Source organism: Melanaphis sacchari, unplaced genomic scaffold (genome assembly GCF_002803265.2).
Source record: "Melanaphis sacchari strain LSU unplaced genomic scaffold, SCAv2.0 Contig7_pilon_pilon, whole genome shotgun sequence".
NCBI lineage: Eukaryota > Metazoa > Arthropoda > Insecta > Hemiptera > Aphididae > Melanaphis > Melanaphis sacchari.
In genome coordinates, this window is record NW_020271560.1 from 5,342,242 (window position 1) to 5,369,289 (window position 27,048).

The following is a 27,048-nucleotide window of genomic DNA, read 5'->3' on the forward strand; positions in this document are numbered from 1 at the left end:
TAGGAAAACAACAGGACGTGGTTGGCTACAGTGGCAACGACCTTCTTCCAACAAATGGCTAGAGGTTTCGGTCCAGCAGTTCTTGTGCTGCACACGCAACATAACTGTGTTGATGTGCTGTTCAGTTACGATGAAACCATCCAAAATGATCGGCGGCGATTATTCTCTAGAGCTGAACAATATTTTCCACACGGGTCAGGTAGAGCCTGCCTCATGTTTCCAAAGGTTGTTCGGGTCCGTGCAGACCGGACTCATACTTAAAGATATCACGTTAGAAGTTCGGGCTGGCGAAGTGATGGCCATACTGGGATCAAAAGGTACATAATATACGTAATAATGTAGCGATTATCACCAGATGCTGCCTAATTTTATTATACTATGTTTAAAAAAATATATAGGCATAATGAGATGGTAGGTCCTGAAATTATAGGACACATTTTGCACACCTTCCAATTGAATGTTATTACTCATAATTTGTCAACCATAATATACCACACTATTATAATTTCCATGAACAATTATAAACGTATTCATAAGATTATAATTGAATATAAAATATTGTGTTCATAAATAATAATAAATGATTCGTTATAGTTATTTAATATAACTATAGAACTGTTACGAAATAAAGCTCCAATGCTCTAACCTGTTTAGCCTTCATCTATTTTCTTCGTAAACAACAAGTCATTAGATATATTAACCGTTTTGAGTGTGGTATTGTTGTAATTAATTTTAAATTATTATTTGATTTAAAAAGGCAGTGGTAAACGAGCACTTTTAGAAGTCATTGCCAGACGAAGTAAGGGACTGTCTCGCGGTCAAATCCTATTGGACGGGAGGCCTCTTACACAAGCTATGTTTAATCAATGTTGTGCGTATGTTGGCCACCGAGCTGATCTTGTCCCATCGTTATCTGTACAACAAACGCTACACTATGCAGCAAATTTATCTATCGGCTCACAAGTCAGTGGCTACGTTAAAGACTCGAGGGTCAGACAAGTGTTAGCAGATTTGGCCCTAAGTCAAGTGGCCAGACACAGTGTAGAGGCATTGACCGAAGGCGAGTACAGACGGCTAGTGATCGGGACACAATTAGTCAAAGATCCAGGTAAAAACTGCTCTACCAAATCTTATATTAAATAACAGATAATAAATAATAATTAAGAATATTTGTGCACAACAGTGTTATTGTTGTTGGACGAACCAACCGCTGGATTGGACCCGTTAACTACATACTTAGTGGTATCTATGGTCAGTAGCCACGCTAAGCGCAGAGGGAGGGCTGTAATACTCACAATGGAAAAACCAAGATCGGATGTTTTTCCGTTTCTCGAACGAGTTGCTTACTTGTGTTTGGGTGACTTGGTTTACGCGGGACCAACTAGAATGATGTTGGACTACTTCCGAGCAGTTGGATTTCCGTGTCCAGAAATGGAAAATCCACTGATGTACTATCGTGAGTAAAATATACTCGTATTTTTCAATTATAACAAATTTTATGCCGTTATATATAGATTTAAATATTATAGCTGATGGTTATTCGGGCCACTGCAATTTGATTTTAGCATTATTTCAAATTTTATATAATAATTTTATAAAAATTAATCATGATATGTTGATGTTCGTCTCTAGTATCACTAAAAAAAATTGTTAATAAAATAATATTACTTGAATTAAATAAATACGCGAATACTAAATTAGTAAATTTAATATATAAATTCAATAATATTTTATTGAATTAAATTCAAATTACTACTCATTGATTAATAACTTTCCTAAAAATTGCAATGATTTTCTAGTCAATTTGCCTGTTTTTGTAAATTTTAATCTACTCATAATTTTTTTTCCTCAAGTCCGATTAATACTAATAATTACTAATAAATATACACTCAAATTAGCTTTAAAATGTATACTATTTTATTAACAAAAACACTAGACATGCTCCAGGGTATTATATTAAATTCCCTAGTTCTTATACATGTAAAGTTGTTATTATATTGGTCTAAATTACAGTAATAATGACTGATACCTAGACAATCAAATTCAGCTTTCTACGATTTTTCTACATTAAAAATAACAGTCCAAGCGCACCATGTAATCATTGGTATTTGTATATAACAGTCATAACATTACAAAACCGACTTACAACAAGAAATATTTAATTATGTACTCCCTAGATATAATCCCAATAAAAAATATTTCCGAAAACATGGTTTACCAGAGCTAGTAAAAGTATCATAAAAATGTACGCTGAGCCCTAGATAATATTCTTACTCTTATTTATTATAAAAATAATAGAGTAAAATAGATTTTTCTGAACGGTATAATAGCTATAAAATTGACTATGTTATGGATTAGGAAGACGGAGACAGCACAATATGTTATTCGAGTATTTATAAAGTTAATTTAGACGAATTTAATAATTTTAACTATAAATATTAAGACCATATTAATTATTTTATCGTTTGGATTATCACATTATGATATTATGGTCTTTTCATTTATCAATATTTGTTATAATTTAGCACGTTATAATACTTATTGTTTATTAACTTATAAGTTACTAGTCTCGATCAGGAAATTCGTATTTATAACATCGATGAATTGATTGTATAAAATATAAACTTACCTATAAAGTATCTTTAAAGTTTATAAAGACAACCGACTCTAAAAACTAATATTACATTGTACTCAATTGTAACTAGCAATAAAGGTACATTAAACAGCCTGTAGAGAGTTTACTAAAATAATTTTTAATTTTTGTAGTAATAGGGAACATTTGATTTTAATATATATATTAGATTTTACTATACTAAGTATTGGGTGTATAACAGTACATAGCAAATTAATTAATGCTTATAAAAATTTAAATTTAAACTAATAAATTATTCGGCACGTTAACAACATATATTTTTAAATGTAAATTAATTTTATTCTGTATTTTGTAATTATATTTCTCTAATGACCCATATCGTAAAAATATACTAAATAGTAACAAAGTTCTATTGTATTTTAAACCAAGATAATATAAAATAATTTAGCAAAGTAAATGATTTTTAAAATTCCGAAGAAATTTAGAAGAGTTAAAAAAATTAATAAGTACGTCTTTTTAGAAATATAGATATAATGTAGGTACAAGGCATGTTTCGATATTATTAAATAATATTTATTATATTTTTTATGCATTTAAAAAATTCAATGTTGTTAAAATAATCATGTGGGTTTGTTGTATTACGGATAATCTTGTTATTAGTAAATAATGTTTTATACTTTTATGCAACTATCGTAAATATATTAGGATATTATAAAATAGTAGGTTGTTAGATTGCTCCGTATTCATAATAGATTATCTAAATGCATAAATGGATCGCCGTATCGGTACATGTTTATGAGTATTATCGCATAAAAAATAATAATAATACTTATAAGCAGTACCTACTACCTACACTACCTAACTCTTGTACATATTTTATTATGCGTAGGTAAATTATCAAAAATGCGTACCACATGTTTGCATTGTTTTTGTTCTGGACATTGGATACCATAAATTGACCATTTAAATTTAAACTGCTTTGGTTATTTAATAACGCGTGACATAGATTTTTTAATTTTTTTATTTTATACTACTACTTTTTTATTGTATATGAATACAATTTATACATGCATGTATAATGTATACATATTAACAGTTAAATACAGATTGAAGTAAGTTACTTTACGTACGTTTAATATCTCAAAATCGATAAAAGCTTTACTGTACATACCACTAAATGTATTATATAGTACTTAATGCCTACTATTGACTATTGTAGATAATGTAAAATCTACCAAACACATTATTTAATAGTTAGGTTTAAAAAAATTATACATTAAGATCGAGTGACTCAAGAAAATGTAATCCATTAAACTTATTGCAACATCCCTAAGGCCTCATTTATAAACTAAATTAATATTTGATAACAATTATATTGTTACTTTATAACCACTAACGCACATTAGGTAGAAGATAGAAAATAAGAAAATCTTTACACCCCCTTAGAATTTAATAAATCCATAAAAGAAATATTAATGCAGACCTCTTATGATAAAATTGCATATGAAATATGTTTTATCAAACTTTTAAATATTATTTTAACTTGAATAAACTTTAAAAATAGTTTAATATCGAAATATTATATAAGAACTCTTCTAGCCAAAGATCAATGTGCAAGAGGTTATCTTTAACTCAGAGAAAAAGATAATTATTTTAAATGCTTCTAATTTTATTTTACAATTATCTCTGATGATTTTAATAGTTTGAAATCCAGATTTTTTTTCAATTATAGTGGCAAATTTATTTTTGATTATTAATCCTATGTGCTTTTGATTTTTTTCTAATTTATTTGCAAATTTTTCTATAATATTAATACTTTCTATCAAAGACATGATTTTAGTTTCCAATTATTTAATTGTTTGGATTAAAATAGATTAATTTGCAAAAAATGTTTGCCAAGTTAATTTTTAAAATAATATTTTGCATTAGTAAATTCGCCTTTTTAATAGCTGCGGCCAATTCAGTATCGAAATTTGAAATAATATTTTTTATTTTATTAAAATGATCGCAATAGCGATCACGACTTTAAGTCACGTACTCCATCTTGTTATGATAGTTTCAGACAGTAAATCAAGATCTGGTTACATTTCTTTAAATTTTGAAACACGACTTGACACTTTTAAGAATATTTTCTTAATGGTCACTATTAATTGATCAACTTCGGAATAATTATATCTCATTGTTTCTGAAACACGATAAAAGCCTAAAAGTAAGTTAAATGTGTCAAATGAAAAATGAAATAATTTAAGAAAAAGTGCTGTCAAAATACTATAACGGTTTTAATAATCGGTCAAAAATAAAATATATTTTTCTATTTTACATCATTTGGCTATATAATAAATTTATAGAATATATAATAATCTATAATACTATAACTAAATAACTAAAAAAATATATGTACTTATTTACCAAGTATGTAAAAATATCTAAAATAAATTTAGGTTTATTTAAATTAGATCATTCTAAGTCATTCACATTTTTTATCAGATTTAAAATATCTGATTCCAATAAGAATATGTATTTACAATAAAATCCGTTCTCTATTTATAACTTATAAATTGTAACTCATAAGTGTTCTGTTCTTATATTAAGGTTAAGTACAAAATGTATCTAATATATTTACTTATAAGTTATTGTAAAACGTACGATTTATTTATACCTAACGATTATTTCTATAAATTCCCCAACCCCAAAAGTCTCACTAAACTTTTTTCCGAATTTCCAACTGTTGATATAATCCAATAAATCAGAGATAAAAAAATAAGCTGATTGATACACAATGTATTTAATAGTAATACCTACTTAAAGAGCGGTAACCCGATAGTGATAAAGTTGCATTTGAGACGGAATCCGGCTTTATTCTAATGCTATTGTGCTAATTCTATTGTTATTTTAGAGTTAAGAGTTTTGGTTATTATTTAGTAGGTATTTACTATTTAGTCATGGTAAATGTAAACATCTGCAACATTGAGTATATAATATATATTATTATAATAAAAATGCATACTATAAGTATATTATAAATAATTTTTCTATTATTATTAGTTTATAATTTACTGTATTATAATTTATAAATTATAATTTGATAGTATTACTGAAACGATCTCAAAGAATACATAGGTAGTTAAATTTTCATAATACGTTAATAATTTAAAACAACAAATTAGATCCATACAAAAACATCTGTAACTAATCGCCAATGTATAAGTCGTGCTTGCATAATTCCGAACAAAACCATAGATAATATGCGGGCAAATATAATTTTGGAATAAATCGTTATTAATGTCACATGATTTGACGAATATAGGTAAAAATATTTACTATAATAATATGCTAAGCTGGTTACCTTATTGTTTATAGACATATTTAAATCTTATGTATACTATTCGGTTACTTGTTATAGTTCATATGAAGGGGCAGCGATACAAAAAAATTTATTGTGTCATACATCAATAAATAATAATAATGATATATATTTTTTTTACTATAAAAATTCGATTCAACAAAAAAAAAAAAAACATACAACAATAATTGAACAATTACATGTGCTCCTACATCAAATAATATATTTTTAGATTTTCAATATGACGCGTCGTAGAATATAATACGATAATATATGCTGTATTATACAACATTTAACACGACCGATCATTTGTAATCTGTTACAGTGTGTTTGTCAACGGTGGATCGACGATCTCGCGAGAGGTTTGTCGAGTCCAATGCACAAATCGTGGCACTGGTGGAGAAGTTTAAAATGGAAGGGGCGCCCTACAGGAAGTCTTCTGCAATGTCTGTGCTCCTCTGGTCACCGCCCAGTGACCACCAACCTAACTCACATCCGTATCCATATTCGGCACAGGGGTCTTCGACCACACAAATCGGAATGACATTGTACCAGTAAGTCGCAGAAGAAATAATATATATAACATGAAACACGTGACGCGTTCATCGGTTCGGCTAACGTTAGAAGATTTATAATTTTATTGTTTTTTTTTTTAACGTACACCTGGGGAAAAAACGATTACACACCGTGAATCATAACTCATAACCGATAGGTTTTCTTTTCATTAATGAAACGATTCGCTCAATTTGGCAACAATGACCCATTATTGACGTCGGACAACAAACGTCAAATTTGCAATACCATCACCGCTCATTTTACGTTTTTTACGTACACCGAAACGAAATAAAACCGTATTATACTTTACGCTACAGAAGAGCTGTAAACTTACTAATAATAAATAATAATACGTTCGTACTCAATAATAACAAAAGTATTCATAAAGAAAAACATTACAATTGTAGTCATAGTTATTTAATAAAATAAAATAGAGCTGTAAAATGTAACTTATTCGAATTACAAACATTATTATTATTATTGTGCTCGTGCCGCATTATACCCATACATACCTATATTTACAATTTTTTAACGAACCCAAAAAAAAAAAACCAATAGGTATGTTTTCGTTTATACAGAGAGCATATTAGATATATCTAGTATTTACCGTTGGTTTTTCGATTAGAATAAAAGAGAAAAAAATGTATTCTGTTGTACCCAGTATACCCCACACGTTAAATAACTATATAGTACTATATTTTTGTTATAACTTATAATCTACTGAATAAAATATATTCGAAGGAAAAATTATACAAAAAAAAAATAGAATATTTTATCGTGATCCACTTTTACAAAATTTTGATAAATTGTAATCAAATTCATTATATATTCTATTCGGACTACATGGCGAATGTATTTTAATCAAATTTATAACGTACGGCATTTTGAATATAGAACAATCTATTTATTTATTTAAAAAAAAATGAATTATATAAGTAACTTATTTGTTTAATAATTAATTTTACATGTTTATTTTTTTAATTAAATGTGTATTATTTATTTTGAATTGTATCATATTCATCGCACATGCGTGGTCTTAAGATTTTGGCAATTCACAATACATCGGTCGCACACTTGTCTGTAGACTGGCAAATTATCATTTTCGATAATCGACTGAAAAGGCCTGTCTGCGATTATAACGGCGTTAATAGCGATCGACCATTAATAATCGCCATAACCGAATATATTCCAAAATCAATATTATCAACTTGCCAATTGAATTATGTTGCAGTAGGTACTACTTTTGAAGGCTACGTAGTAATAAAATAATAATATAATTAGCAATGAGTATTTAACTACGTAGCTACGAGATTTATTACAAATTGATGTCTTTTGAAATACAATTATAATTAATTAGAAATTAGAATATATGTATATTTAAACACCTACAACGGCTACAACCAACCTACATTAACTTATACTTACTTTATTATTTTCACAGTTATATTTAAGGTTTAAAACAAAAATATAATTTTCTACATAAGCAATAATATCTAAATCGATCTTAACGACATTATAATATATAGTTAACATTAGATATACATGATTTACTCAGTTGAGTAGCTAACCCCATCACGTTGCAATCATATCGAAAATGTTTTCCCATGGCTGTATTCTTAAATATACTATATATAAACTTCCATAAATGTAACATTTCACGTCGTAATAATATAATAGTATTGTTGTAAATTGCGACCACCGTTCTCTTTAACGAAAAAATTCATATTATGTCGACAGAATTGTGTTCCGATTTCAACAGCTGAAATGTAGGCGATGCTAACACGGACCACGGTTGTCTAAAATGAACGTTTCCGTGGAATATATTCTTACAAGACTACACGACTTAGTACAAACTTAAACTATAGGTATCTAATTGGCCCGACATGAACATAAACTGAGTATAGGCAGTGTATACTGTATACTATGCAATAACACACTAGTAAATAATAACAACAATTTTATTAACCGGTATAAATTATTGTGACGTCTGAACATAATATAATATTAGAATGTAAATATCAAATATGAATTATGCGTATTAACTTTTATAGTTTATTTTTAAACATATTTAAAAAACACGAATTAATACGATAACAATGTATTATAAAAAAACATATAATACGCTAGTGGAACCTATATATAATGCAAGTAAATCATAATTTATGTGTATCCCAGCTGTATTTTTAGTTATATCTTACGTCCTCCGACTATGAATCGTTTATAAGTTATAACAAATAATAAATTTAGCATTTAATCACAAACAAAATAAATTCAAATATATAAAAGTGTAAAAGTGTAACACGATATGTACTTAAGGAAAGTATCCACCGTATTTTAGCATATATTTATTATTTTATGTGGGGATGTATGCAGTATAGATAGAAACCATTGACCATGAGAGCATAAAATTCATGAGAATATAAAACTCATAGTCTCCGTGATTTTAAAGGTGACGAGCATTTTATAAATAATTTAAATTTTAACAAATGGTTGTTACCTATAAAAATATTTGAGAAAAGATTTGTCAAAAACTCATGTTATGGTTTTTACTATTTTATTCAAAATTTAAATTAGCTAACCAAATTTTTGACTAGAATATTTATAAACATAATCTTACATAGAAGTGGTAGTCATAATTACGAATATTACGATAGTCTTCTTTTTAATGAAGGGGCAAAAGATGAAAAACTTCTGTAGTCCTTAAATACGAGTACTTACGCTGAAGGTTAATAATATCTATAATATAATATCTAAAATATTATAGACTTTATTTCAATACTTGTGTATATGGTATACCTCTCTATTAAAAACTACCTTTATACTTTTATAGACGCCAGTTCGCGTCCACATTCGGATGTTCCTGGCAAGCTTTGTTCTACTTGTCAGCACGGCTCATCGCCATGCCTATCGCATTCTTGTTGATTTGGATGTTTTATCACGATATTAAGGTAAGTATTTGATGTTGTATTATCTCGTTCCCTTGAATGATTAAGTTGATTAAGTTTTCATGTTTGTATCGTGTTCTGTATAGGACTACCAGACGACATTTATGTCCCGTAGTGGTCTGCTTCTAACATGCATAACGACGACTTATTTGACTTCAATATTCACTACGGCGTACACATGTAAGTATATAACAATTAAAGCTACAATAACGACTAAGTAGTAACGATATAACTTGGTACTAGATACATAAATTTAAAAAAGTTACGAAAATAAAATGCTTCAAGATTAAATAGTAAATACGTTTAATAAGCATTGATTTTAGAATATACCTGCTTTAGTATATATATTTTAGTTTATTCTAAAATCAATGATGATATAATATCACAACACAAAATACAAAAACTTCAAAAAAAATATCATATATTCTGTAAATACTATATACAATATACACATCTATTATTTATTTATAGAAACTTATAACTTATATTTTTTACTTTATTGATAATTTGATCATTGGCTCATTGTTTTTATAATTGTATTTGAGTATTTCGTAAGTAGGTTATTGTAGGAGCAAAGACGGGTACCTATATATGTATTATTTTTTATAAACGATGAAATTACAATTCCCATTGAGATATATCTATCGACTATTAGATAGTAACTTTCTGAGTGATTCGAAATGTATTTTACAAACTTTGAAAATGATTTCGCGTTATTGTTAGTGAGTGAAAATGCCTTTTGATAATACTGCATTTCTGCCTTCTGGTACCTATTAATTATATTTTTCTTAATTCTTATTCAATTTTATTAATATTATTGTGACAATAAATATACTACAACAATCGTCATTACTGAAACCTCTGTTAACTATTTTTATACATCACAGAATTTACACGATTTTTAAGAATTTCAAATGTAGACTTTACGCTTGATGCCTCGATATTGTAAATTATGTACGTTAGTTAGTAAATTTTTTTTCTAATACACTTTTTTTGCCGTAAAATAAAATTTGTCGGAAATACAACAGCAATAAATAATTTTTGAGATTTTTTGAAATGATTATTATCATTATAATAATGTAAATTTTATATATGCAGCATTACAACTAGGTACTAATTTTTAAATAACATATTTTATTAATTAATGGTAATTTTTTTTTTAGTTAAAATTAACTGATTTATATTAAAAATGAATTTTTAATTATAATGTAGTTTATAAAATCTATAATAACGGTTATGCTATTGTAAAAATTAAAATAAAAAGATAACTTTATGAATGAGAATTTTATATCCAGTACAAAATATATAAATTAAAAAATGTATATATTATCAATCGGTACTAAAGTATGAATAAAAAATACAATACCAAAAACAATATTTCAAAAAAATTTCAAAAAATACTTAATATGAAGTGTATATAATAGTAATATTATATCCTAACCTGTATAAGCATTTTTTTTTTTTTAATTTATATTGTGTGTTTCTAATCTACGAGTATAATGACCAAACAAGGATAAAAAATACCTACTTTTTCAACTTACCACTGTAGTTTTAAAAATTATCGTTTGTACACATTTATAAGATTTATTAATAAGAGAAAGTTTTAATAATTACATTTAAAAAAAAAAAAAAAACCATATCCAATTAAGAACAATTCAGAATTTCCAATCAATATAAAATCACTTCTGCTTCTTAGTTTGTTTCTAATCACATTAAATCACACATAACCTAATTATTAAAAACTATCGACCATTTAGCAAAACCCCACTTCAACAAATTCCATTATACCACTTAAATCAATAATCTCATAAAAATATATACTCTATGTATTAGTGTATTACAATTTCCAATAACCCCTAGCTGTCTCAAAATACTTTGGTATCGTGATCTCCTTGAACCTGTGACTTGCGCTATGAAAAAATAAATATTTATGTTTAGGTAGGTACCACAGTTTTGTAGGACGCCTAATTGCTCGTTTGATGATTATGTAAAAACTGTAAGTCTTGTATTATAATTTTAATGAAAAAGAAGAAAATCATTACCGGTTTGACAATTATATTTAATATACACGACACCACAAACGAGGAATCTCATGAAACTTTCTACAAACGAGCCGCTGCTAACTGGCTTATTGCCTAACTAAATAACTATACTAAGTACCTAATAACTAGCAAATAATAGTAAGTTAGTGTGTGTATAACCTAATATAATTTATACATTATTATATCTGATTATAAAAAGTGTTGACGTCATCGATTTTATGATAAAAATATAAATAACAATAATTAAAATATTAAACACGTGTGCGCGAAGTGCAACGGTCTTGGACCGCATCGAATCCAATTATAAAAATATAATATCAGGTAAATCTTTATAAAAATATCTTAAACCACCGTAAAAATTAATCAAAATAATAATATAAATATATTATATATTTATATTAATATTATACAATCGAATCCCATGTACATAATATTATGTTTAGTGTTAACGCACTGATTATAAAATGTTTTCGTTTTTATCGTTTCAGTTGCTCCTCACAGGACACGATATTATCAGGAAAATCAAGACGGCACGTACAACGGACCACTTTTTCTCGTCAGTTATTTCACTTTCTCGTTACCACTCGCTTTTCTTACAGTGTTTGGATCGTCGGCCATACTACACCAGTGAGTACCGGATATTGCATGATTTACATGTAATGACTATGTACATTATAGGCTCGGCACCTATTTAATAAAATAAAAAATAAGTAGCTATAGCCTTCCTTCAAGTATATTGTTATGAGTTAGATTTTTTGACATCAACTTATCTGATTAACGCACGTAATATAGGTATAGTACCATTCGACGCGTGTAGAATAGAATTTGAACGGTTGAGTGATAAATGCCATTGTTCTCCTCCGATTGAAACACATATTTACTATTTATTATAGTATAGTTACATGGTATGATTATAGTCTTTTAGATTTAGACTATAGTACCTAGTTAGTAGTTATATTGTAATACACAAAATATTGAATACACTTAATCAAGTTTTTAAGTCGTTATCAATAATCGATATTAATTGTAATACGATTTCTATGATAAATACATAATAATAAAGGATATAAAAATGATGGTAGATAAACCAGGTGAGGATGATGCTATTAAGTATATCGCACATATTTTCTGCAATCATCCATCAACCCTCTATTCAAATTTTTAAATATATGCGTTTGGAACTAACAATTAACAATTATTAAATAACAATATAATTATTGAGGGCATTTTTTGATCTTTTTGTCACGCAGTAGATAAACTAAAGAAGGAGAACTGTTATACTACTATTTTTACTCTAAAGTAGGTTATCTGACATTCCAAAAATACGATAGAAATCTCAATTTTTAATAGAAATTGGATTTTTTTCTGTCTATTATAGGGTTATATAAATGTGTTTTAACTTCATAACTAATTAAGTTGGAATTTTAATAGCTTACTATAATAACTTAATGGCAACTAGTCTGTACAATGCTATAATCTGTAAGGTATATAGTAATAATAATCTAAAAAAAGGATTTGTTGATTTTATCAAGTGGAAGCTAAAGCCTAAAACTCTTTACGACCAAAACTCATAAGAAAATTGACATGAACCGTTTTATACTATAACGCAGAACAGGTTTTGTCTAAATTAAACACAACGTTCATGCTTTACATAAAGTATATCACGGTCATCATGTCGTTTAGCATGTTACATAGTAGGTACATTACACTCGCATCGGAATATCGAACAACTACTGTACATCAGTCCCTATTTCAGCGTACTACGAATTACGAAAATACTCACGTGTATCACGAATTAAAAAAAAAAAAAATGGGCAATTTACACAAAAATTATTTACATTTTTCGGTGTTTATAAATTTATCCCTCATCTCTCCGTTCACCAACTTTCAAAATGTTCAGAAAAAGTGTGCCGTTCGGATTGTTTTTTATTTCTTTTCTAAATGCAAGTTGATATTACTTGTTATATTATAATACACAATATACATACAAACAATTATTGTTAAATTGTACAACATAAAAAATATTTATGATACTTTACGACGACGAGATTTTTAACTGTAGTTGATTATTGTTTTTGCCAAGCTTGATGAAATTCGACGACTGGACAGAACTGAGTCTGTTCGCGGCCGTGCTGTTGAGCTGCTACCTGTTCGCCGAACAGCTGGTCGTCGCTGTGATGGCCGTATCCAGGAACCCTTACAACACCAGCGTGTTTTGTATATACATCGTCAGCGTCATGATCGTGCTGGGCAGCGGAATGCTGAGGTACGTCGTATAATAATTAATAAGTGCGCGACGATTGACGACCGGCGATCGGATTAATCCATACATGTCATGTATTCTTAAACGTGGTATAGACACATCGTCCGTGAAACTAAAGGCATAAGATGATCAAATGTGTTGTTACGTGGATCAGGAGAAGGGGCTTGGTAATTGTTATGATGTAGTATAATTGTATGCGTGCGATACGATCGTTGTCAATCAATAACAATAATTCATATTAGTAAATTACTATGGTTAACAATTTATGATAGGCACACCGTAGTCTAACAAAATTAAACGAGAGTATTGGTTTGATAGATAATGGGCAAAGCGAGGATTTGTATGCATCAAAAAATTTAAAATTTAACAATAAGAGCGGTGACGTATTTAGGGGGGAAATCAAGGGGATAAATCCCCCCCATAGGCTGTTTACACATAAATAATATTATAGTCATCATATTATTCATATTTATTTAAGCACACGATGTTGTATCAATAAAACATTTGATTTCAAGTAATGTGTTATACATTATAATTTTGGCAACATATTTAAACATAAGATGTATATTAATTATAATGGCTATTAATTTATTATAAAAAAATATTATAATTCCTGGAAATTTAGGGGGTTGAGGGGAGCATAGCCCCTCGAGTTGGTAATTGCTGTATTAAGTCATATCCCCCCCACCATGAAAAAAACCTAAATACGCCACTGAATAAGCGAATTAAGAAGCATAAAATTAAAAACAGCCAAGATAGCTAGGAATAGATAAGCTAACATTGATATGCTTACTGAGCGCACGATAATGTCAACCGGAAAAAATATGCAAATGCGTGAAAGTCCTCGCTATAGTGACGGTTATTGTTCAGCGGTAACTGACCGCTCCGAAATTCATATTCTCATAAGGTATATTGCAGGGCGCTTATATTTTTATCAAACTAAACGTATCATCGTTACGTAATAATCGTATCATGAAAAGTATCTTTATATGAAGTAGATATTTCTACTAAGACAGGCAGGTGGACCTGTATGCAATATTTTGTATACCTGAGACAGTGAGACACATAATATTTTTTAAGTCATAGCGTCGTGGGCGTCGCCAACCGTCGTTAATGTATTCACTCCGTCGTCTGATCGTCATTTTTGTTTCCGCACAGATCTTACCGCGGCATGTCGGAATGGCTGTCGTGGGTGACGTACGCCACGCAGACCAGGTACGTCGGCGCCTATCTAACGGCCCACGCTTTCGACGGCCGCCAGCAGTACACCGGGCTGCCGCAGAGCCCGACACAGAACTGTTCTATACCAGCAGCCGAGTCGTTCGTGTGCCGGTACCCTGACGGGGCTTCATACGTCAACGAGCGGTATCCGGCCACGGTGGCCGACCCGCAGATCAACTTGGTCGCCAGCTTCGTGTTCCCGGTGGCCGCCGCCGTGTTCAACATCCTGCTGTACGTGGCACCGCTGCCGTCCTACGTCAAGGCCAAGTTCAGGGAATAATCGAGGCTAACACCACCACCCTCTGGACCCACGCACACGCACACGCAAACGTCACTACCCCGTGTGTCGGTTTGCGTCCGTAGTGGTCGGTGTAAGGCACCAAACGTTCCCTCCCCGTCGACGACGTTTCAAAATATGCCGTTTTTCCACGCCATCATGACGTATTTTACTCGTATACCTAACCACGGAAACAAACGTAATTGATTTTAAATTACCTACTGTGGCGTCTGAAATATATTGTGTGATGTGGTGGGTACAGGGAACCGTTTACTAACGTCAACTCCACACACACTTACACTCACACAAAGACTAACCAGCCGAACAAGATTATTCTTAGTGTAGTGGACGATATAGTTCCTCGCAGCAAGATGTAAAAGAATAATGCAATCTTCTGTTTGACTCGATTGTTGTACTCATTGTATCATTTGTGATTAACGAGCAACCATCACATATTTTATCGTTGTTAAATGAATACAATTTTTTTAAATATATATAAATATATATTTTTATGATAAAAATACATGTAAATATATAAATATATTATTTTTTTAATGAAACAAAACAATACAAATTAAAACAAAACAATAAATTATTTTTAATACTTCCTAATTAATTTTTCTACAAATTATTCTTGTGATCGTTGACTAGAAGAATCATACACTGTTTGCTTACGTTGTCTAGTTACAGTCGTAGTTGGTTTCCATTCTGCTGTGACTTCAGAAGACTGCCTTTTATGTTCCAACTCAGCTTCCATGATTACTTCAAGTTCACACTCCCCGTGTCCTTTTTCTACCTCATCATTACTTATACAATTTGTACTCAATGTTTCGAGAGGACTCTGACGGCCAAGTATCATGGCCGGTTCTTCATATAGCTATTAGAATCAACGATGATAATAACCGTCATAAACTTATAAGTTTTATATATTATAACATTTACCTCTTTGAATGGTGCGTCCAAAAAAAGTTCATGCATATAACGTCTAGCTTGAATGTGATAATGGTGGTCAGCTAATAAATTACACACATCAGAGTAAATACATATATCATGAAACAAGTCACCATACATTTGTTTCATTCTGTTTAAAAAATTGATAAGATTTACAAATAAATAAAATAAAAGTGAAATTATAAAAAAAAAAAACATACTGTAAAAGACTCTGGGTAGATATTTTGTACAAAACAGGATTTGGTAATTGTTCGACAAGTTTTAAAATATCTCGTCGTAATGCTGAACGGCTTTTGGTAATTCGATCAGCTAAAGTTGACCTCTGTGCTAGACCTAAACGAAATATAATAATTTACAATATTCCATAATGCACATAATACATATACATTAAAATTCAACAATAAATTAATAAATACTGTTTATAACTAAATGGTTATTATGAATTTTTATTACATCTAAAATCTAAATTATCATAATGTTTAATCAAATCTAAATAACTTGTTTTTATTTGATCTAAGTAATTCAATCTACTGTTGAATTATTTATTTTAAATTAGTATATACACGGTTAATGACAAGTCGTTTTTAACAAGTGAGATTACTTGAACTAACTAATTTTTATATTTTTGTTATCAATAATTATTAGAAAAGTTTACTCTGGTTCACAAAAGAATGGGTCAATTTCACACATGTAGGTTGATAGTAGTGACCAATATTAACTAATGCCAAAATAGATATAGGAATTGGTGGAGAATGTGTAAGTTTTAATGCATTTTGGTTGTCACCCAGGTACATTCTTTTATGAGCTAGAGTATATATTTCTTATACTTATACCAATATAGAATGTATCTCACAAAATCAACTAGTCGAATGGGAATTTAATTTGATAAAGAATAATTAATAATTTGTCTAAAACTTTTAAATGTTCAATACACGAAAAAACTATATTAAACAAATTAAATACACACTTCTACTACAAAGAATTAAATATGTTTATTCTTTCATTGACTTTTGGTCCTACTTTAAAACAAATAATTTATTTTATTATATAAAACAAAAATAATGCATTTATTTTTCTACTGCAGATTTAAACTTGTTTATATTAATATAATAATAGAAAATTACTGGTGAAAATTGAAAAAACCCTATTTAAAATTAAGATGTTAAACTTACTGCTGATATCAGAACTGGCACCACTTTCATTGCTTCCAGTACCAAAACCTGAAGCTTCGTGGAGGCATGAAGATTTATTATGTTGCCATGGCAATAGTATTGGACTTTCTCCTTCAACTCCCATACCATAACTACTTTCAGTTTCTAAAACAGTAATATTAGTAAATATAATGCTAATTAAAATTTAAAAATTACTTTAAAAATACCAGTTCGACATCGTCTTAGGGAGCTAGACGATACTTTACGATTACGTGTTGCAGATCGATTGACATGTTCATTGACTGAACATAACATACACATTGATCGATTATGACTTCGTTGTCGTCTAATAGGTAATGGATCAGCTATAACTTCTTCAGTATCTGAATCATCAGTACTGAGAACTTCAGAACCTATTGAAAATAATATAAAATTTATATTTCATTTAAATATTGGAATATTCACTAAATATATTCTAAATGTTATAATTTTTTTAATTATTTAAGTAAATAAAATATTTGAGTAGATACCTTTGAAATTTAATAGGCCACTCATAATTTTTAATCATATTTATTCACTTTTCATCACTTTTAAAAACTCTAAAAATCCTTAGTTTTCACTCAATTTTTCATCACAATAAGTTCTAGCATTTTGCAACTTTTAAATATAAATATTTATGAATTTTCATATTTTTCAACATTCTATACAATTTATTCAAATTTTTCTAATATCGAATGTTCTGGGCCACCCATGTGTTTTTACTTTACTTCACAAAACAAAAAAAAAATAGGAAAATTCAATAGTTTTTACAGTGAAACATAGACATCTTATATGATCAAATAGATTTAAAATTCTTTTACTTTATTTGATTGTATAACTATTATATTTTATTCTGTATCACTTTTTGTTTAAAATACAGTCATATTATTTTCTAAACATTCTTTAGGTGGGTTATTTGATTTTCAATAATTTTCTTTAGTTTAAAGCAAAAACATTTAGACTATAATTTTGAAACAAATCCAATGAATTTATCTAAAAAATTTCCATTCATGGCATAAATGAATTTAACAAAAACTTTTTTTATTATCTTTTAATATTCTATTAATATTATCTTTTTGATAATCAGATAAATTAATTTATTAATAATTATTCATAAATCATATTTTTTATATTATTCTAAAACTTTAGTTTTTAAAGAAATAATTAATGTATCAATATAATATAATTAAATTATATTCCAATATCTTTTCTTTAATCTATAAATTATAATAGTCAAATATCAATATTTTTGAAATATCTAAAATAAATTTTCCTACATAAATCAGGTGATTAAATTTAATTTCAGTTTTCCTCGATTGTATACATAAGAGATCTTAAGCAAACAAGTTTTCATTTTTCAAAATTTATTTTTAAAACATACTTTGTATATTAATTGCATTCAAAGATTAATTTTATATCTAGATATTTTCAAAATGTTTATATTTATCATTGTTTTTCTAAAAATAGAATTATTCATCAGTTCAAGAAATATTTTTAAATTAAAATAAGTGAGTAAACATAAAAACTTTGTGGATCTTTTTAAGTGATGAAAAGTTCATGAAAATGATTAAAAATGAGTGACCTAGAACATAAAAAAGTATTTAATTATTTAATATGAACAAAATAAATAAAAATTTTGTTTACCAGTTGATAAATATTTGAAACAAGATGAATCTTCATATTCAGGAGTAGGAACAGATTCAGATTCTTTTTCTATATTAGAAAAAATCAAACCAAGATCGAACGGTAAAGTGATTCCACCATAACATAGCTCATTATACTGATCTATAAAAAATAATTACCACTAAAATATATTCAATTTAAAACAAAAAAGTTAATTTAGATATCTAATTCCAAAATTACCTTTTATAATAACATGGCAACATTTATTTGAGGTGATAGAAGACTTTTCTGACTCAGGATCAAATCTAAGATTCAAATATGTATAGAATTATTTAAATTGCATGTTACAAAATTAATAGAAATTACAATAAGTTTCTAGCTTAATATTTAACATTAAATCATTTGTTCCTCAGTATTTATTCAAATTTTAAAAAAGATGGCAAAGGATTTGAAAAAGACTAATAAAAACAATGAATAACTAGATGTAATGTAAACCTATTGGAAACATAACTGTACATAATTTGGATATTTACTAGTTGAATTATTTTTTTATCAAGCAATTCTAATTTAACGTAACTTTGAAGGATCACTGTACAAGACAAACCTTATTTTAACACATTTACTAAGTTTGTTAGCTATAGCTGAATTTTGGAATATCTACTTAAATGTGGTTATAAATATTTATGGATACTAAGAAATTTATAAATTTATAAATATCCTACTTCAAAATATATTTATTATTTTAGTTCAATCCACTCTAAAAAAATTTTTTTAGATTTTATTTCTTAGTTCTTAATAAAATAAATAACATAAAAAGGTTGTCGTTATTGTGAATTATCAATTTTAAAAAGAATTTAACATTTTAACATTAATTTTTTAATGCAGCGAATGTATTAAAATGTGCATACTTTTGATTTGATGCACTCTCACAACTCACAAGCCTACCTATCATAAAATTTATAGTAAAACATTCACCGCATCTTCACTTAGAACTATCCAAAATGTGTTCAAAAAAATGTTAAAATAAACATTGGTGTAAGATACTAAATGTGTAAGCTACTGTCTTCCACCAAACATAATATTACCAGCTATTCATATTTACTTACTGTGAATAATTTGTACTTAACGATTGTCTAAATTCTCTAGGTCGGATTAATAAAGACATTTTGTCCATTTCTTGGTCAGCTAACATATCAAACATATCTGCTGCAGTTGATTGATGCTGTATAGTCATACTTCTTGAATTTTTACGACTCATACCTTTCTGTATCATTTTTAATGTTCTATAACCAAAAGAATTTCTTCTTGGCAATTTAGAACCTTAAACAAATAAAATAAATATTTATTTTATTTTTTAATCAAAATTATTGAAACTTTCTAAATTACCTTCTGGTACTGTAGGCATTTTTGAAAATGTTTGAATAGGAATAGTAGACAAGGAACTAGAACTAGGTATTGGACTTAATGTTTGATACCTGTCGCTAAATAAATTAAAAAATATATATTACATAATAAGAGCAATAGAATAAAAACTTACTGATAAAAACCATAGTCTGTATGACGTGTATAAAGTCCAGATTCACCAGAACTAACTCCACTGGTACTACTGTCTACAGTACAACTACTATCAGACCTTAACCGATAACTAGTACACCTAAAATATATATATTTTTAATAACTAATTGTATTATATTTTAAAAATAATAAAATACTAACAAAATTTCAGGTGGTGAGTTAGCTTGTTCTAGTTGTTGACTATCATCAGTTGTTTTGCTTTCACTCAAACTTCTTATATGAGATTGATAACGAGACCATGATGCGCAGTTTGCAGGCAAAGTGGACCATTTTTTTTTGCCAGAACCTTGAGCACTTGGATCCCAAGCAGTATCATCTACCCAATCACTTACAAGGCCCTAAAAAGAAGTATTTTTATATTTTATATATAAATAATATTTAATTAATACTTACTTGAGAACTATCAGATGGAGTGGATGCTAAATTGGAATCTGCTCGTTTATCTTTAATTTTATAAAACTCATCTTCTAAGTATACCCTATACAAAACATTCCAACCAGCATTTCTAAGATGAGCTGCTCCAGCTCGATTAGAACTAATCAAAGCCAATGCATGTAGTGCTGTTGCTCGTACAGAGTATACTGGATAAGAGATTGCAGTCTTACATAAAGCTTGTAAAACACCATTATTAGCCAAATAACAAGCGCCTTGGGGTACACTACCAAAATGACCAACAGCCCATAATGCAGCTTTTAAATGTAACTGGTCATTGGCAGAAGATTCTTGAACAAGGTTAAGAATTAATTGAATTATATTTCGAAAATAAATATCTTTGACAACTGCTTGAAATCCATTTTCATGTACAGCTATTTGAGAATAAAGGTGAGCTGGTAAACTAATACTTGGTAACCGATTTCTTGACATGTCACTAGTAAGTCTACTTTTATAGTGTCCATCTTCATGACGTTGATGAAGAGTTAATTGATCATGTATTTCCCCTTCAACTATTAATACATATCTAGAAAATAGGACAAGACAAACATTGATAAAAAAAATTACTCTTAAATTAGTTATAATTAAATTAAATACTACCGAAAATTAAAATGAGTTCCCCAATTATGCAATTGATTTGTAACAAAACTAGATTCTGACAAGTATTTGTACCCAGCAGTATCTGACAAAAATCTAACGAGTAAAAGCAATCCTCGATCTCCCAGCTGAAGAATGTTGGGTCTTAATCCGATTAACATTTTCAAATATTCCTAAAAATTACAATCAACAATATTTATCAACTATTTATAAGCTATTTATGTTTATAATTATACATTATAATCACAAGCTTCATCAAGAGCATCCAGGGCAGCCATAGATACTACAGGGTTATCATCAACAGTTTGTGAAATGAGCAATTCAAGTATCCAAAAACCAGTTGCAACTACATCTTCTGCACGATGAGCATTAAATCTTAGAAGTATACGTAAAAAACGTGTTGCATACAGCCGAGATTTTTGTTGAGAACAGGAAAGAACGCGGCCTAATAATACTCTATAAACAAAAAATAATTGCACATACATTTATTACCATTAAATATAAATACTAAAAATTTCTGATAAATAAATTTTTATTTAAGTATGAGTTTAAAATTAACAATAGCTTATAAAATGATTTAATATATGATAAAAAGGTAACTTCTTTAAATAGAAACATACAAAATATGCTTTTACCTTGGAAATGAATCAGTCGTATAATCTAAGGAAGAAACAATAAGCTTGACATAACAACATAAATGAGTATTCACAGCAATATTCAACAATCTAGAAATATCAAAAATATTTAACTATTAATGTTATTTACAAAAACAGAACTTAAAAACATTTTTGTTAAGTTATATTTTGTTTTAAACTAGCTTTAAATTAATTTAATTCAATGCTGAATATTAAATACTAAGTTATGATAAATGTATAAATATTTACTTACAATGGGAAAATTTTAGTTTTATCTAAACAATAACGTCCTCTTTCAGTAGAACTTACTCTACCAAGCATTAGAAAATAATGTTGACTTAATGTAACAGCTAAACGTTGTGGATTCAAATAGCAACTATAAGAATAATTGGAAGAAGTTAATGCTTCTAGTTGTAAATGAATATCAGTCAATAAAATATTTAAAAAAGATTCTCCACTTTCCTGCAACAATAAAAATAATTGGTCAAATAATTTATGCATTAAGTAAACACAAAATATATAAAACCTTGAAATTAAAAATCTTACATTTGGAGCATCCATTAAATCATCAACTAAATCAAATAATGCTAATGTAAATAAATTCAATGGAAGAACTTCTGGTCTAAGTTCAACATCCCCATACATTTTTGAAGAGGGTTGAAAATACTCAATTAATCTTTGTACAAATAAATTGTAACAAATATCATCTAATTTATTTACATCTTTTATTCTTGTCTGAAATAAATAATACCATTAAATTATTAAAATAAATAATAATTAAAAAAATTTTATAATGTTTACCTTGAGTGCAGAACGTATTGGATCCCATTTCCAAGCTACTGCTTCTTTAACAATCAAAACCCCAGATTCTTTGACAAAGTCTTCACATTCTTTTGTCATTACAGTTTGCGCTCCCTTATGTTTCAACTGTTTTTTATGTGTGACATATCTTAGCATACTAACTTTTGGACCAAATAAATTCATTGCATGGTACAAGCCAATAGTAGCTGGCATAGGTTCATGTTTTAATGTTTTGTACAATTTAGCTAAAGCAGAAATAGCTGCCATGGCATTATTTTTTTTTACATCATCTCCTATAAATATTTCAGACTTTTCAGGTTGGACAATATTGACTGGATAAAATATGAAACGATCTTCAGATGAACATAATACTTGATCATATTCTTCAATTGAAGTACTGTAATTCATACATTTAGATAATGGTCGCCCTTCTAAAGCATATGCTACAAGATCAGATAAAGCTGGCTTAATATTTGTTGGGACTATTCTATCAGCTAAATGAACAAACTCTCCTAAAATATAAATAAAAACTATTATTTTTGATTTTATATTAATCAATATTAATTAAACTTACCAAGAAGAATAGTGGACTGAAGAGATAAAACATTGTCAGATGTAAGTATAACTTGAACAAGAGCTTCATCAAGTTTAAGTTCTAATAAACAACTTACTAGAATAGATTGAGGTAAATTAACTAAATTAACCCTAGAATAATATATTTAAAATAATTAATAAAAAGATTTAACAAAAATACAATAATATTAGATATTCAAGAATAATTGACAATATTAAAATTTAATTTTACAAAACAAATTAAAGATGAATCAATAATATTATAATAGCTCAAAAATCAATATAGACTATTGTACAAGTATACAATATATATATAATAGAACCATGATAATTGGTCACTCTCATCTATTAAGTTCTGCTATACGCCACCTATTATCATAACACTAATGTAAATTATAAACAGAATATTGCAAGCCAATATTATGGATATACACATATTTATAGAAAAATAAAAAACTTATCTATGAAAAAATCTCAAAATGTATATAAACAAACTAAAAAACTATTTTTTTCAAATTATTTTAATTTATTATCATATACACTAATAAGTAAAATATTAAAATTAAGAAAAGTATAAAAATTTTAAATATAAAAATTAATTTTTTCTTTTATTCCTCACTCTCTTGATCCCATTTATCGAGGCTCTACTGTATAATATACATTTATTATGTTAAATCATTTTTTTATATTATACTGAACTAACACTAATTACCTTTTACTACTCAAACTTGGAATAAGGTCCATTGCTTCAGTATATATATATCCACTATTTAAACCAAATTTTTCTCGATACTTGTAAGGATTGACAGATTCAATAGCAGTGTCCACATCATCTACCCATTCAGCAGGGCAAAATCCAAGGATTTCTCGTAGTAAATTAATAATAGCAATCTTAAAAATGTACAAATAATATAGTACACATGTTTAATCATTTTATAATATAAATAAATAAAATTATGACTTACTCTAGTAGTAGGATTTTGTACATGCAAAGCTCGTACAATGGATGATAAACCACTTTTTGAATGTTCTTCTGATGGATCACAAAAATACAATACTCCAATCCAAGAGCGTAACAAGGACACTAAAGTCCCATGAGCTGTTTCACCATATGAATTTTTATCATTTGACCTAAAAATGGATTATTATAATTGCAAAAACAATTAACATAATAGTTAAAAAAATAATTTACTTAGAAATTGGATTGAAATCAGTGAAATGTGAAGCAAGTTGACCAAAATCAAATGATACTAATTTTCTTGTATCTGGATTATTTAACATCCAAAGTATTGTACCCAAAACACATTCAGCCATTCTCAAAGGTAGTTCAGATGTAATTAGAACATGGCGCAAAGCTTTCAATCCACAACCTACCACAAATGCTTGAGGATTCAACAAACCTGATAAAATAACAAAAAAATGTTTTTAATGTATACATAATTACCAAACATTGAATTAAAAACAAACATAGTTCACATAGAGTGGCTACACAAGCTCTATGAAGTTGATCTTTAGACGGCCCATGTGCACACATTGCAATAGCTGACAAAGAATGAGTGAATGCATTTGGAAATTGTTCAGGACAAACTGTGCACGATTTACGAATGATCCTTAATGCTTGCAGACGTTCACTCTCATTATCAAGTAATAGTTCCAAACTCCTTAATTATATTACAAAACATAATACAACATATTATAATATACATAATTAAGCATAATTAAAAATATATAATATTTACCTGCATATAAGTATTGTTAAACGTAAACGTACAAGAGAAGTTATGTCTTCAGGTTTTTTGATACAATGACGTATTGCTCTTAGTCCAGCTGCTCGAACATCTGAACTATCACTTAACAAACTCGGTGTAAGGCTGCAACCAGAATAATTATATTAATAAATAATAATCAAATAAAAACCACTTTAATTTATTTTAGGTGTCTTACATGTGAAATTGTTCTATTAAAAAATGACTACATTAAACAATATATATTTATTTTTTTTGTATTACTCACCAACACATTATTTCAAATGTAGAGAAACCAAATACTTCACTTCTGTTTTCACTTGCATCTGTAGATGATAAAATTTTGACAAGTGCATTCAACAGACACAATTTCTTATTGTCACTAAATCCTTGTGTTTGGATTAAATTAGAAAATATCTTTTTAAGAGATTCTCTAGGTTCTGAAACATATAAGCTACACTATGACATTGCTTACATAACATACTTAATTTAAATTGTAACTTACTAGACACCAGATCCAATTGAACAGCTTCATCTTCAAAATCGTGTCGTCCTGGAAAACACTGCCATTAGTTTGTTAAACAATTGAGCACACATCACAGTGTGGTCAGCAATCACACTCACCTCTAGATTTATTCGTGTGCATTTTACGATTCCAATGTTTCCAAACTGACATGTCAGTGGCACAGAATCTGGTGGAGTTAACATGTCATCTTCGGTGGACTGGTAAAACGACATCGAAAGACCATCTCGTTGAGGCGAACTGCGACAACGATTGTCATTGACGAATTACCAAACGGCTCGTTACCTAAACCCGACCGTATGCATGCATGTACGTATGGGTGTGGGTATATATTTACTATATATATAAATATATTTATGTTTATTGTATACAAATATCTGTGTTTAAACTGTAAATTATGTCTAATAATAATTGTCGTTTCATATAAACGACGACCCGTGAGAGTGTGAGGCACGCATAAATATAATCATACTAATAATATTATCAATATTGTTATTAAAATTAAAATGCGACAATCATATCGTATCGTTATATTATTATTAAAATAATATTACACTGTTCACTGCGCTTTCGACGACGGCATCACAGTCGTCTCATCTCGCACATACGACACCTATAAATCAGTACATCACCTATGTGTATTTAAATTTTAAACACAGGAGGTGTATACATACTAACGTGCCAGTGTGTGTGTGTGTGAGAGCGTACGTATAGTAAATTTAATGTGATATAATATTATAATTTGTTTAATGAAATGTGTGTGTGCTGTGCGTGCGCGCGCATCGAGTCACTGGCGTGTATGTGTGTGTTTGAGTGCGCGTACGTATCAATCTCTGGAGTCTAGACACGAGAGCGCCGATAACACGATAGGCTGGAGAGAACGTCTGGGCCGCCGTCGCCGCTCGGAGCCACTGATAATTGATAAGGACAGACTGTGGTTGTGGTAGTGTCTCGTTCGGCGATTATTTCGCGCGTTCTCATTGGCTGCCGCCCGCCCGCCGGTAAATATCGCCGCGTCTGTCTGTCAACCGCCACCATACCTACATGGCTACATAGTACATGCGACATGCCACACAACGCTAAGTACCTACGACTGATGTCTGATCGTTTGCCAGTTTTGCTATCTTTTTTAGAAAAATATGAGTTAGATTGTATAGATTAGAT

General features: G+C 28.7%; 2 protein-coding genes across 3 annotated transcripts; one reads left to right on the plus strand and one right to left on the minus strand.

Moving 5' to 3' along the window:
• Positions 1-54: 54 nt before the first annotated feature.
• Positions 55-15,753, plus strand: LOC112601774 (ATP-binding cassette sub-family G member 5). Its single transcript, XM_025349552.1, is given in 10 exon segments — positions 55-107; positions 109-317; positions 758-1,108; positions 1,184-1,456; positions 6,262-6,490; positions 9,322-9,439; positions 9,523-9,616; positions 11,967-12,105; positions 13,562-13,744; positions 14,900-15,753. Coding segments are annotated over 10 exon segments (1,992 nt in total). The 3' UTR covers positions 15,243-15,753.
• Positions 15,754-15,818: 65 nt separating this feature from the next.
• LOC112601660 (rapamycin-insensitive companion of mTOR) lies at positions 15,819-26,758 on the minus strand. Of its 2 annotated transcripts, none has more exons than XM_025349389.1 (27): positions 25,986-26,758; positions 25,867-25,914; positions 25,630-25,801; positions 25,356-25,487; positions 25,084-25,277; positions 24,809-25,016; positions 24,582-24,747; positions 24,329-24,507; positions 23,618-23,748; positions 23,044-23,555; positions 22,789-22,977; positions 22,496-22,704; positions 22,243-22,332; positions 21,844-22,063; positions 21,611-21,780; positions 20,972-21,536; positions 20,720-20,916; positions 20,541-20,657; positions 20,390-20,478; positions 20,110-20,323; positions 19,244-19,308; positions 19,025-19,165; positions 17,569-17,754; positions 17,363-17,506; positions 16,391-16,523; positions 16,182-16,320; positions 15,819-16,116 (listed from the first exon to the last, which is right to left on the minus strand). In XM_025349389.1, exons 1-27 carry the CDS (start codon positions 26,035-26,037, stop codon positions 15,868-15,870), a joined length of 4,911 nt encoding a protein of 1,636 aa, XP_025205174.1. In that variant the 5' UTR covers positions 26,038-26,758; the 3' UTR covers positions 15,819-15,867. The 2 variants fall into 2 exon arrangements, with proteins under 2 accessions (XP_025205174.1, XP_025205173.1); XM_025349388.1 differs by having other exon boundaries at positions 20,390-20,484.
• Between the last annotated feature and the right edge of the window lie 290 nt (positions 26,759-27,048).

Bases quoted from the DNA above. Each gene is read 5' to 3' on its own strand.
- LOC112601660 (XM_025349388.1), bottom strand. From the start codon at position 26,037: ATGTCAGTTTGGAAACATTGGAATCGTAAAATGCACACGAATAAATCT. The intron at 23,749-24,328 runs GTAATTAGTGTT...ATATTATTCTAG, and splicing joins CCAAGTTTGAGTAGTAAAAG to GGTTAATTTAGTTAATTTAC. The intron at 17,755-19,024 runs GTAAACAAAATT...TATTTTCAATAG, and splicing joins TTTCAAATATTTATCAACTG to GTTCTGAAGTTCTCAGTACT.